The sequence below is a fragment of the Parus major genome, chromosome 7 (assembly GCF_001522545.3).
Source record: "Parus major isolate Abel chromosome 7, Parus_major1.1, whole genome shotgun sequence".
Taxonomy (NCBI): domain Eukaryota; kingdom Metazoa; phylum Chordata; class Aves; order Passeriformes; family Paridae; genus Parus; species Parus major.
Genome location: NC_031776.1, coordinates 18,584,360 through 18,597,840, shown reverse-complemented (window position 1 = coordinate 18,597,840; position 13,481 = coordinate 18,584,360). Strand labels below are relative to the sequence as shown.

Genomic DNA, 13,481 nt, shown 5'->3' with positions numbered 1-13,481 from the left:
TATTCCTTCATTTCCATGAAATAAATAGGGGGCTTTAAACAGCCTTTCAGTGAATAGTTTCCTGGAAGCCTGGAAATGCATCAATGGAGGATAAAGACAATGCAGTAATATTAGTTAATGGTACTTGAATCATGTCAATAACATTCACTGTTGTAACATGTCATTTTCAGAAGCTATTTGGCAAAATAACATTTTAGAGAAGGAGAGAGCTCGATACTATCCAATTTGGGCTTTGTAAGGAGGAATGATTGAAGCCCTGTCATCATTAGGGAAGAAACTGGAGAAAAAGGAACCTCCAGCTGGCGTACAGAGCTCATACAAGGAGGTGAGGTTGTGAGCATCAGCACAGACAGGTGAAGTAAGGGTTGTACTTTGGGGTGGGGGGGAAAAGTGGTGCGGGTATTTGCTTTTGTAACTTGGTGGCATACAAGTAGTAAGACCTAAATAACTGTAGTCAAAGGAGAGGTTGTTGCCTCCTATCTGTGTTAATCTTCTGCCCTTCCAATTGCTGCAGGCTAGGAGGGACAAAAGGACAAAAAGAGTCTTTTTTCTTATCAAATTCTGCCAAACACTTTCTAAGGCAGAGCATACCTGTGGTAAGTCCATGATGAAATTGTAAGCATTGGCCTGTTTGGCTGCTTTGATTATGTCTTCCATGGTAGCCTCATCCCGCCCGTAGCGAATGTTCTCTGCAATCGTGGTGGCAAAGAGCACTGGCTCTTGTTCAACTATGCCAATCTGAGAGCGCAGCCACTGGATATTCAGGGAACGAATGTCATGGCCATCCAGGGTAATCTACAATTAGAACATGGACACAAAATTAAGAAACAAATCTGGGACGTTATCCTCTCCACTTCTGAGACAGAGAAACACACAGTGGAAATGAATGGCCTGTGATGCTGTGTTTCCACGACCAGCATAAAAATCAGCTTTCAGATATAGGTGGAAAAGCAGTGGCAGTAGAATTGACTCTTAGAGTTGTGCCCTTTGATTTAATTTCCCATTTCTGCTTGACATCACAACTAAAACCAGGTGAAAAGTAATCATGAAAGTGATGATTATGTTATTTACAGTAATTTGTTTCTTTTCTTTTTATATATTCAAATACAGGTCAACATGTATATGATTATGAGTTCCTATTTGACATAGGAACACATAAATGGAAAGAGATTTTGAATAGATATAATTCATATTCTTAGCCAAGCCATTAATAAGTGGTAATTTCATATACTTAAGTGATTTTCAGGTTAATGTTTAATCGTTCAATACTGTGTTTTCCAGAAAACATTTGTCACTCCTGAATTATCATTTCTATAGGTATAGTTTTTATACAGATTTAGCACTGAATTTTTATGTTCTCCTAACAGTTTGCTCTTTCACATAGTTGTTTTCATAAGACTATTAAGCAGCTTTATAATAAAAATGAACAGGAAGACATTTCACTCATTTGAAAAATAATTGGGAAAAAAAAGAAGAAAGAAATGGAAAGGAAGTCAGTAGTGTTCCTTCCCACCTTGGAGAAGAAATCATGCCATTCTTTCAGTTTCTGGGGCCAGAGAAACACATTCTCTGCTGGGACACTCACCATACCATCAGTGGGGTCATAGAACCTCTGGATGAGCTGTATTGTTGTACTTTTTCCAGCTCCACTAGCTCCAACAAAAGCTGTTGTCTCTCCTGCTTTAATCACCATATTAAGGTTATCCAAAATCTGGATAGGAAAAAAAAAAAAAAGAAGAGGAAACATAATCTATTTGGTTTAATTCTTTCACAGTCATACAACCAAGAGAGTATATTCTGTACCTTAAAGATTCAAAGCAATTTTACAAAATTCAGAGAAGTATTATGAAGAGTATAAAGCAAGTCACATATACAGTTTGAAGACTGTAAATGCAGAGCACTCATTTCTACAGGCAGGCAGATTTTGACTTTTCATTGTTCCTGTTGATCATCATTAAGAACTAGTCAAGTTAATGACACTAGAGGACTTAGTAAATTATATTCCCTTTAAAGAACACCGTGTATTGTGAATGTATGTTAAAGCACAAATATTAAGAATGTAGTCATGAAATTCTGTAGAAAAATCTGATACATGTGTAATAGCACTTACATGCTTGTCCAATAAGTATGCTTATATGTCCACTAAGTATGCTCATATGCTTTTCCAAGGAGAATTTGTCAATTCAAATACAGGAGTAAAGAAAGAGTGGGATATACAGCCTACACTCCTGTCCCTTTCCTAGCATTTTAACGAGTCACATGACGCATCCCCAGAGTAATCGAAGAGTTTTATAAAATATCCTTGCACCATTCAATTTACATCTTTGTCTTCTACCTTGAACATATTGATACAAGGGCATCATTGATTTTAAGAGAAGCTGTACACAGGTGAATTTGCCTGAAGTTACTTGGAGTTCATGTTCAGCAGGAACATACATTCAGTATTCAGAAGGAATATTTGGATGTGGCAATGGATATGTCAGAATGGTAAAATAAGCCAAACAGTAAGCAGAAGAACACCTTAATGAAAGAATTATTCAGTCTACTTTTAAACAAAGAGTCTGGGCTTCTGGAAAACAATCTCTACTGAAAATCTAGAAATTGCTGGAGGAACCAAGATATTTTGCTTGTTTACAATAATTGTGTTCAAAGGATGGGTGATGAATAATTACCTTTACGTCTGGTCTAGATGGATAATGGAATGTTACATTATGAAATTCAATTTCACCTCGTACTTTATCCAGCTTGTAGCCATCTTCTGACATGCAGTCAATGGTGGGTTTCTAGGATGAAATTTATTGGGTTATTTAACAGTGTTGCAGTAGATAAATATTCCCAATATGATACGAAGCCAGGGCACTTCTGTTCAAACAGCACTGGGCTGCATGGAGCCAGCTGCAGGCTCCTCCCAGGGATAGTGGCAAGGGACACGGAATTGAGGGCCAAAGAGATGGGAGAGTTGTCACTAGTGGGTAGCACAGACTAGAAGGAGGCATCCTCTTCTCATTGTCAGCTTACTGCAAATACCACAGCCAGCCACTCAGCTAGTTTTGGCTGGAATTGAGTAGCTGACTGAATGAGGCATTTTGACAAAGCTAATTTAGCCAGCTCCCCAAGGATAAAATGGCACTACCTCACTCAAAAACATTCTCTCACAGCACTGAGAAACCAATTAATTGCTGAAAATCTTCGGGCCTTGCCACTGGTCAATTAAAACATCCATCCTTGTGAACCCAGTCCTAAGAGCTGAAATACTGAAGTTTTCTTAAGAAGTGCTTTGGGTCTTTCATACTTTTGGCCAGGTCTGGTATTGTAGACTGCTAGACATGAACAGAGAACTAAGAGAAATTTGAGGAATCAAAAAGAGATAAAATTTTCTAAGGATAGCTTTCTGAAGCATGGAATATACACAGTAAATTAAACCTATAGCAACGAATATTTGATAACCGAAATGTGAATATTTTTAAACAGCCTAACAGATTGAAAGGAAAGTTAAAATGAGAAATGTGTATGTTCTAAGATGTTAAGAACAGCTACAAGATTGGTTCCTCTTTAGGAATATAACTTACTTAAATTCAGACATTAATCTTTGAAGAAGTTTCACTGATCCTGCAAATAGGAATCTCAACATGCCTAGGTTTAGTGCCAGAGCAGGGCTGTGCTTGTACTGTCTAATCACAAATCTACAAATGTGGCAAGCAGATGGATCTAATTTTGTCTATACAGATCAAATCTAATGTTGGTTTGCTTTTTTTACCCCAAGGTTATGTGACTCAGCCTTATCTTGAATATTGTGATTAATCCTTGCAGCTCTTTATGATTTTATTTTTTTTTCTCAGAAAAACACATCTCTAATTCATCTCCATTTTCAGTTCATTTTATAGCTTTAGCTTATGAAGTATATATGTTTTATCATTATTACAGAAGTTTGAAGGGTTACTAAAAACTCTGTTAGTATTACCATAGCCTTATGTGCTCTGTAGAAGACAAGCAGCATTTTAATGTGTTTTCAGCTGCACACAGCTTTCAGCACAATAAAGCTTGTCAGCGAACAGAGATAATATATACTTTAAGAAATCAACAGTACTTTTCCACTAAATTTATAAAGCTACAGAAAGGAATCAGTAAATTTCAGTGGTGTCTCAGGGTTTCTCATACAAGCTTATTTCAAGTACCTGTTTAGATAATATTGTGATTAACATTTATGACAGCTGTATGACCAGTGTCTGTGCTTATTTGGTCCCGTCTTTGCTCAGGATAGCTCTGGGACAGGTGATGGAGGCCACCTTCACCACCAGTGCCAATGGAGCCACTCCTTTTGATGCCATCTGGAGGCTGGGAGCTATGGGACGGTTGCTGCAAGTTTGGTTGTAGGGTGGCTACTACTGCCTGCCAGTACACTTTCCATGGGCCAGCTCTGATAAGTAGTTGCATGTAAAGAGAAATGGGAACAAGGAACAGCCATAGCTGAGGTAAAGCTTCAGGGCTCAGAACGAGGCCACTTAAGAAATCTGTTCAATGTGTTCTTTGAGCCCATGTGCATCCCACTAGATTTTCTATTGCACAGTCAGTTTTTCTTTAATCTGACTCTTTTTTCCTTGTTTACACAGTAGATAAAACTAGTATCACTTGGGGCTTATTTAATTATTTTTGCACTACAAATTAACACAGCTTAGAAATGCATTACTTACTTTATCTATTGTCTCAAAAATGTTTGTTGCAGCCCCACGACCAGTGGCAAAGGCTTCAAGACAGGGAGATGCCTGGCCAAGATTTAATGCTCCTACTAAAACACCAAAGAAAACCTGAAGAAGTGGAAAAATAAGTTACAAAATATGACATCACCTTTTTATTATAGCTTACAGCTTAGACAGGTATACCAAACTACAGTAGTTTAATGACTTCTCATGCATCTGCTGAACTGCAGTGATTCACTATATGAGCATTATTAGCCAACAAGAAAGCAAACAAATTCATTTCAGAAGGTGTTTTCATTGTCTTTCACAGCTCTGCTTGAGGCTGGAAGTAAATAAACTTACGTTTGCCTAAAAAAGTATGCAGCTAGGTATTTACTGAGATGCCCCTGATGTATTTTTAAGCCATCTCAGTTTGACCAGGTGCCTTTTCCTTGAAACAAGGTCAGGAACAGAACATTGGTGAAGTAGATTATTTCAGGGATGCCTTCTACCAGTAAGCAAAAATACAAAGAAGCTTAAAACACTCTATTACAACCTACAACAAGTAGCACGCTGCATTGTATTTTAAGTATAGTTTATTCTTAGTGCTACCATACTGGGGTGTGCTTTTGAGCACTTTTTGACAGGTTTTTTCCTAGAATTTACTCAGTTTACTTCTCCTTAGTTTTTCAGTTACAACAGAGGTATTTTGGCAGAACACATTATAAGGGCTGGATAATATCTTTGGTGTAGGCTTTTGGTCCATTTTGTGACTTTGTTGTGGGTGCTAGTTCGAACATTCACCCTGCACATGAGGAGACATGGAATGTTATGTCTGCTATGGAACCATTTGCTCTAGCTTGGCCTGAAAATTCTGCTGAGAAGCAATCAAGGACCCAGCTAAGCTTTTGGATACAACACAAACAGAACTCAGGATAAATGGGGCAGAGTGTATAAGGAAACACTAATTTTGAGAAAGAAATAACAGTATACAGGATTCAGTTCTCCTTCGCAGTATAATGATGTTCACTGGGAATATCCCTGTAGTTGAAGTGGAGGAATCTACTGAACACATACTGTGCACTGCAAATGTCTACACTGGGATCTAGAGATCATTACATACAGTTACACTCAGCTTTACTACTAAGTAATTTTCTTGCAGGAATGAGTCTCAAAGCAGGGGGTTTCTATGCCTGTCAGAGTCCATCATGAACATGAAGGAGCATGTTCTGTACACCTGGCAGAAGAGGAAGGGAAGGCAATACTTGCTACATCTCAATGCACTATGACTGGTGCATGACTTTGAGAGAGCAGGAAAAGCATGTTTCAATGTTTTTAATCTAGAAATCCCCCTTCCTGCACCCTGTCAAACTAAGAGTATATGGTAGAAAATATGAAGTAGAAGAAAGATGACTGGAAGCTAAGAGGAAGAGGAGCATAAGGGAGATTCTCTCCATTGAAAGCTACAGTTTTTCAGCTACAGGGTAGCTCCCCACTGTTTGCCATTTCTCATTTGGAAGCACTGGACTATAGTTACCATGAGCAAGGCAAGGAAATTGCTCACTTTGTTTTTCATAGCACTACTTCATATCAACTACCAGTATTGAGAGCAGGTGCAAATGATTTCCTCCTTGAACAGAATGACTCAGGTTTATAATGTTCTCAGGTTATTTTGCCAAGCTCCATTTAGCAGAAAGCTCTGCACTGCATGCTGCAGGTGGTTGGGAACTCTCATGGTGTGCAACAGGCAGAGAAGGAGAAAAAGCAGATGTCTCATCAGAATACCTAGAATTTACTAGGGTTCAGGAAAAGTTGTTCTGTGTTTGGACTGGATTCTGCCATTTGGGCAGTCCTAGCTTAAGCAACTAACCAAAATACCTGAAGATGTTGGCTTTGTTGCACTGAGGCCAGTAGTGTCTAAAGCATCTACTGTGTAGAAGTGAACGCACAAGTGCCATGCAGGTTAGTGTAGCTTTTGTACACACTGCAGGAGCTACAGCTAGGTGTGTTTTTATCTGCATACATGTTTACATGGCCTTTGTAAAACAAAACAACAGAAAATGGTTTCTCAAAGGAACACAAAGTGTTAATGAGAGATTAGATATGACAAGACTTTGATTTGGTGTCTCTTTACCACAATGTTTTTCATCATAAAATTCTTCAGAAAACACAACATCCCAGAAGCCCTATGCTGACCCACAAAATGGAAAAGCTAGTTTCAGGCCTCTGACAATTGTGTAGTGGGCTGTCAAACGAAAACATTATTCTGATCACTATAAATAATATTCAAAATATTTAAAATAAACATGGATTTTTTTTCTTATCCAGTTGTGTCATACGTATAGTGAGTAATGATCTTTAAAAGACATACATAATGTTTGTTACCATTGAGGCACCAGATACCAGAACAGATATGTGTTCCAGAATTATTAAAGAACAGTCCAGAAAAGTTGCATTAAGCTAGAATGAGTACCTGCAGAAGAGTGCCAGGTGAATATTCGTCTTCTTCAAGGACAAGTTTAGAGCCATACCAAAAGGCTAATGCATAACTGAGAAAAATTATAAACCACATGTAACCAGTGAATAATCCCATTATTACTCCTTTTCGAATTCCCCAGTGCTGAGCAAACACCAAATTCTTATCGTATCTGTAGAAAGAGAAAAAAGTAAGAGGGAATTAGATCATTTTGACAGAAATTTCAGAATGAGCAAAGACCAAATGAGGCACCTGTGGTGACTTATGTGACTAGAACACATAGAGTTGATACAGAATCACTCTGAAGTGAGAGATCACTGCTGAAACCAGCAATGCTCCCAGATCATGAAATCCTTGTATGTTCTAATGTAATAAGCACAAGAAAAGCCACACTCACAGAAGATACCTCATCATGGGGTTTGGAGTTTTAGCAGATTAACACAGGATTTGAGAATTTGGCCAACACTCCAGAGGACATTCTATAGTTGTGTTATGTTTTCATAGAATTTAAGAGAAATTTGCAGAAAAACCATGTCCTGAAGAAACTAAATCTCCTACTTGGTTTGAAAGTACTCAAAGTTTTCAGTTGTGCTTCAAAAGTGATGTATCATACAGCATTTAGGGAAAAAAAATGACAGTGTTCCTACAAGCATGAATTGAGGATAGTATTACTGATGCTTTATTTCGCTGATAGACTGAATTATAAAACTAGTTCTGAATACATTACTTGAAACCTACATTTCTGAAACATACATGCATTTAAGTTTCAAAGCTAATAGATAGTCATAGTTGTAGGATATAGAGATTAATGACTGTTAATCTGATGTGCATTACATTGCTTCAGTCAAAAGAAATCAGAGACCTTAGAGATTGTTCAAACAAACCTTTCAACTTCTTTCTTCTCCCCACCGAAAGCAGCCACTGTTCTGATGGATGAGAGCACTTCATCAGCCACAGCTCCAGCTTTTGCATAAGCCTTTAATTCTCGTCCTGTTAGTTTTGCCACAGCCTACAAAAGCATATGCATTGCTGGTTACACCTGAACTGCAGGTAAAGAAAACGACACTGATAAGCAATGCCAGCTCACTCTGTGCTGGCTGCTCTGCACTGGGTCACCTCCTGCACATCAAGCAGGCTTTTATTAGGCATTATGCTGCACACTCAAAGACTTAGGTTTTCTAGTGCCAGGGCATAAACCTTTGTAGCATATGTTTTGCAACAGCTCTCTGCTCCAAGCAGCTAGAAAGAGCAGCTGACAGCTCCTGCTTTTCCTGCCTCCTTCGCTCTCTCTCTCTGCTCTAACTACAGTGAAGCAGATTGCAGACTGAGGGTTCGTGCGCAGTTGGGAGGAAAGGGGAGCTTAAGCACCAGAAGCAGTCCTTTAACCACCATGGCAAAATCCAACCTCAGGAAGAAGAGGTAACTGTAGTGGTGGGGGAGGATAAAAACAGATTACCCACCACTATGCTTTGTTTTGTGGGCTGACAGCAAACGGGTCACTGTTTGCACAGCAACCAAGAGCTTACTGGTTGCCAAAATCTTACTTAGACTCAAAAAAAATGCTCAAATTAATGGATGAAAATTAATCATTTAGAGTTCTACACAGAGATACCACATTGACTTAGGAATGAGGTATCATTAGAAAGTGTGATGTGTCATTCTTTACTTGCTCTTTCAAAATACCCTACCCCATGCATCTATTAGTCCCTTTTGAAGACAAGGAAGCCAGGCCAGATTGACCTCGGGTCTATTTTCTTCATGATGTAAAACACAGAGTTGGTCTGGAAAGGCTCATAATGAGGAAAAACTTAACAGTAGGTATGTGACTGGAAGGAGATGGGTAGAGAGAAATAAGAATGGAAAGGGAGAAAATTACAAACATAAAGAGGAATAAGGTCAGAAAGAAATCACAAATGAAGGAAAAACATTTTGGGTTTTATTTCACTGCCTGCCAAGCTTCTGCTCTCCCACTTCACATGAGTCATTTTGCATGTCAGCTACTTGCAGCCAGCACAAGGTGCTAAATGAGAGCTGGAAGACAAGAAATTAGTCACAGTTACATCAGACATTTGATATCAAAATGATAGAAAGCTGCTCCTGATGTGAAAGAAATGAGATTGCCAGAGGGCTGATCCCAACAAGAATGAAGAGAATGAGTAGGAATTACCCAACACTGCTGAGTGTGGGAGAGGAGGTGAGAGGGCAGAGGATCCCACAGTTTCCCTTTTTGCTGTCCTTCCTCTGTACAGTGACAGGAAGTTTGTAGGAAGTGGATGGAGAAGCAGAACAGGAACAACTGGGAATAGGTGCAACTGCTTCTGGGAGCAGGGAAAGTTTGAGGTAAGTTTGAGTAGTTGTTTTCAACCATTTTGTGTCTCTGAAACTTACCACCCATAAATGTCACTAAGTTACATAGAAAAACCAAGTCCTGTATCTTGTACACATCTAGAGCAGGTGTGTAGTAATAGAGAAGGTAAAGGCCAGCTTCTGATCTCAATTTTAATACACATCCACAGGACCCACAAGAAGATATGCTTATACTCCACTCTTAGAAGCAGGATTTATTATTGGGAATCAGGAAAAATAAAGTGAGAGCAAAGCCCACTAACACACCCCTCCCTCCATCTTTCTCCCCTCCCTTAGTATTATTGGAACCATAATCTGTCTCTCTTGACTTTAAAGGGGTGTGATCAATTTCACCAATCCTCACAGATTTCTGGCCTGATCTTTCCTGTTCATTATTGCTCAACATGAACCTTTCATAGTTCACTTACCAAGCCATAGAGAGCTGCTCCAACCCCAAGCAGAGGGCTGACTGCAATGATAACCAAGGTCAATTTCCAGCCACTGACAAATCCCAGTAGGAATCCACACACAAAGGTGGTTATGCGCTGGATGAAGACTGCTACTTGATCAGCAATAGCCTCATTGATTTTGTTAACATCACTGGAAAACAATAACAACAGCAACAAAAAATCAACAGACGAGTGGTGAGCATAACTTCTGTTTGTGTTGCAGATCTTGGCCACATTTGGGTTAGTTGCTTTTCACTGGAGAGGGCCCATCCTCATCCCTATTCTTTACCATCACTCCATTCAAAGACCCTGGAATACAGTGAGAAAACCCGATGCCTTTGGAGTGAAGAAGGCTTTTAGGCATGAATATTGCAGAGAAGACACTGTCCTTTCCCAGGAAGTGTTGCTCTGGCAGCAGACTCATTCACTAGCTGGCTTTTACTACCGTGTGCACTGGCAGCCAAATTATAGATCACTCTGAAAGGACTGGGCACAAAAGGAGAAGAGAGGAGAGGACAAACTGAAAAAAAACCCACCCAAAAACCCCATCCAACCCACACACACATTTGCTGTCAGACAAGGCATGAAAGGGAGATAATTGTGGTTCAAAGTTATGGTACTTAGTTCCAAGATGGGGGAGCCAATCGGTCTGGCTGATGTTCCCACCAACATGGCTATATTTCTACTAAAAGGTGTTTGTCACATGCCTGATTCTTGGCACTCTGCAATGTTTGGAAGAAATTTCAAAATGTTTTCTGTAGCATATGGATTTCTTAGATTACTTACTCAGAAATTCGGGTGTTCAGTTCTCCTACAGATGTACAGTCAAACCAGCCTATATCCATTCGCATTATTTTCCTGAAATAAGCTTTCCTGATTTTCTGTATTTGACGAGCTGCAGACATAACCCAAAAGCAGATCTGGGAAAAGCAAAAAACAGTTTATAATTGCAGCAAGAAGTCTTTCTACTCCCAACAAATCAGAAAAAGCAATTTGACTAGAATGAGAAAGGCTATTGATAAAATTACTATGCGGGTAAAATACCTTCTGGCTTTAAACATGATAGCTGTTTTGATCTTTAAATAATCCAACAATTTTATATAGTTTCTAGATCAAGCATTTGTCTCAGTTCTGATAGGATGGATGGAGAAGCAAGTTAAATTACTTATGCTGTTACATGAATGCCATATGGGCAATTTTTTTTTCTATCTACAACTGTAAATAATACACGGATGGCAGCCATCCTACCTCAGCAAAATTCTTGGATGGTTTTCAGGAAGGAGATTGACAAGTGATTTTTGTGATTATAAAAAGCTTCAAAAGCCATGGGCCCTTTAGCAGACTATGCAGGAATCATCCAAGTTTTTGACTCACTTCAGTCATAACAACTGAACAATTACTATAGAATACGTAGGGTACGATTCTTCTCCAACATTAGTTTTACACTAGTATTACTTTGTAATATCTCTGTAAACAGAAACAGGGCTCAACACAGTTGAGATGCCTACTGGGAATGTGTATGCCCTTCAGCTGTTATTTTTGGAGGCCATGTGAATTCCATAGCAGCCATACTTGAGCAAGTATTGCTTATGGTGTGGATAAAATTCATCCTTTTACAAAGGTATGATGCACAAATCTGAGGAGCTCTCAGATTGCCAGAGCTAACATATTTCAGTGACAGAATGAGAACTGAAAGCATCTGTTCTGCTCAAATAAGTAGCTAAGCAGTTAAAACCAACATAATAATTATAAACTTAATTATTTAGTGACTTAAACTTTGAAATCAAAATAGAAAACAAAATACTGACTTGGAGGTATCCTAACACAAGTATGGCACAACCAATTCCTGCATAGTATCCTGCAAACTTGGTCATTTCATGTTCAATGTCCAACAGCCTGAAAAGAGAAAAAGGGATTAAAATAATAAAAAAAAGTGGGTAATACTGTTTTTTTCACAAATTTCTAATCTGATGTTTCCTCAAGTTAGATTCAGACCAGATGGAAGTCAAGTTGTTTTGCTAACAGAGACATTTTCTCCCAATACTGAGGCTATTGTTAATGGCTGTTTTCCTTGTTCTGCCTGTTGCACAGGGGCCGGGAGCTGGCAGGTACCAAAAGAAGCTCCAGCATCCTGGAGCACCCCTGTAGTCTCCAGGAAACGTCCCCAGACTGCCTGCTCCAAAACAGCACAGGTGAGAGGGTGTCTCAGAGAAGAGCTGCCTAACAAGTTTTCATTAGATATTGAATGTGTTTGCTTTGTGCCATTATAGCAACTAATAACATTCAGATTTCAAGTGCATTTCATAGGGAGAAGTGAGGGTTGCTAATGTCAAATCAAATATTACTTTGTCCCATAAGATTGCTAATCTGAAATGATAATTTGTTTTGTTACACAAAACTACCTTTTAGCAGGAGTGCTAAATTACTCCTAATATCAGTGAAGGGCACTGAATTGCTGCATTTGCATTTGATCTACTTTGAAATAGGTTGTTAGGTTATGACTTTAGACAACTTTTTTAAAAACATCCTGCAGAGCAGTAAATTTTATTTAATTTACCCGAAATTTTGTACCCTGAAATTTTAAGCCAAAAGGGAACACTATGCACCTGACTTGATCTCTGACAAAAATCAGTCATGGAAACAATTTGGGTGCCTGACACAGATATCCAGTACAATTTTACATGATAATTAAGATCATGGAGCAAATCCTCCTAGAAACTGTGCCAAGACACATGATAAATGAGGTGACTGGTGACAGCCAATGTGACTTCACTAAGGGCAACTCATGCTGGCCAAATTTGGTGGCCTTCTATGACAGGGTTACAGCATTGATGGATGTGGGAAGAGTGCCACATCATCTAACTGGATTTGTGCAAAGCATTTGATACTATCCTTCATGACATCCTTGTCTCTAAATTGGAGAGACATGGCGGATGGACCACTCAGTGGATAAGGAATTGGCTGGATGGTTGCACTCAAAGAGTTGCAGTCAAAGGCTCAATGTCCAGGTGGAGATCAGTGACAGATGATGTTTTTCAAGGGTTGATATGGGGACCAGTGCTGTTTCACATCTCTGTCAGTGTCATGGACAGTGGGTCTGAGTGCACCCTCAGCAGGTCTGCTGAGGACACCAAGCTGTGTGGTGCAGTTGACACACTGGAGAGAAGGGATGTCACCCAGAGGGACTTCGACAGGCTTGAGAGGTGGGACTGTGTGAACCTCATGAAATCCAACAAGGCCAAGTGGAAAGTCCTGCACCTGACACAGGGCAATCCCAAGCACAAACACAGGCTGGGTGAAGAATGGATTGTTAACAGCCCTGGGGAGACAACTGGGGGATGTTGGTGGACAAAGTTTGATGTGACTTAGCAATGTGTGCTCTCAGCCTAGAAAGCCAATCATGTCCTGGGCTGCATCCAGAGCAGCAGATTGAGGGAGGGGACTTTGCCTCTCAGCTCTGGTGAGACCTGGAGAGCTGCATCCAGCTCTGCAGACCTCAACATAAAGGAGGACATGGGCCTGCTGGAACAAATC

The 13,481-nt window shown here is 39.6% G+C and overlaps 1 protein-coding gene across 6 annotated transcripts in view; it reads right to left on the bottom strand.

Annotated features, from left to right (window-relative positions):
• The window catches only part of ABCB11 (ATP binding cassette subfamily B member 11), a 50,679-nt gene that overhangs the window by 15,199 nt on the left and 21,999 nt on the right, over positions 1–13,481 (bottom strand). For all 6 annotated transcript variants that reach the window (XM_015634268.2, XM_015634269.2, XM_033516177.1 and 3 more), the window contains 9 exons: positions 11,756–11,843; positions 10,734–10,867; positions 9,927–10,098; positions 8,037–8,161; positions 7,150–7,324; positions 4,692–4,805; positions 2,673–2,783; positions 1,586–1,711; positions 592–795 (listed from right to left, as the gene is read on the bottom strand). In XM_015634268.2, the coding sequence (XP_015489754.1) occupies positions 592–795; positions 1,586–1,711; positions 2,673–2,783; positions 4,692–4,805; positions 7,150–7,324; positions 8,037–8,161; positions 9,927–10,098; positions 10,734–10,867; positions 11,756–11,843 (1,249 nt within the window). The remainder of the gene's footprint in view (positions 1–591; positions 796–1,585; positions 1,712–2,672; positions 2,784–4,691; positions 4,806–7,149; positions 7,325–8,036; positions 8,162–9,926; positions 10,099–10,733; positions 10,868–11,755; positions 11,844–13,481) is intronic.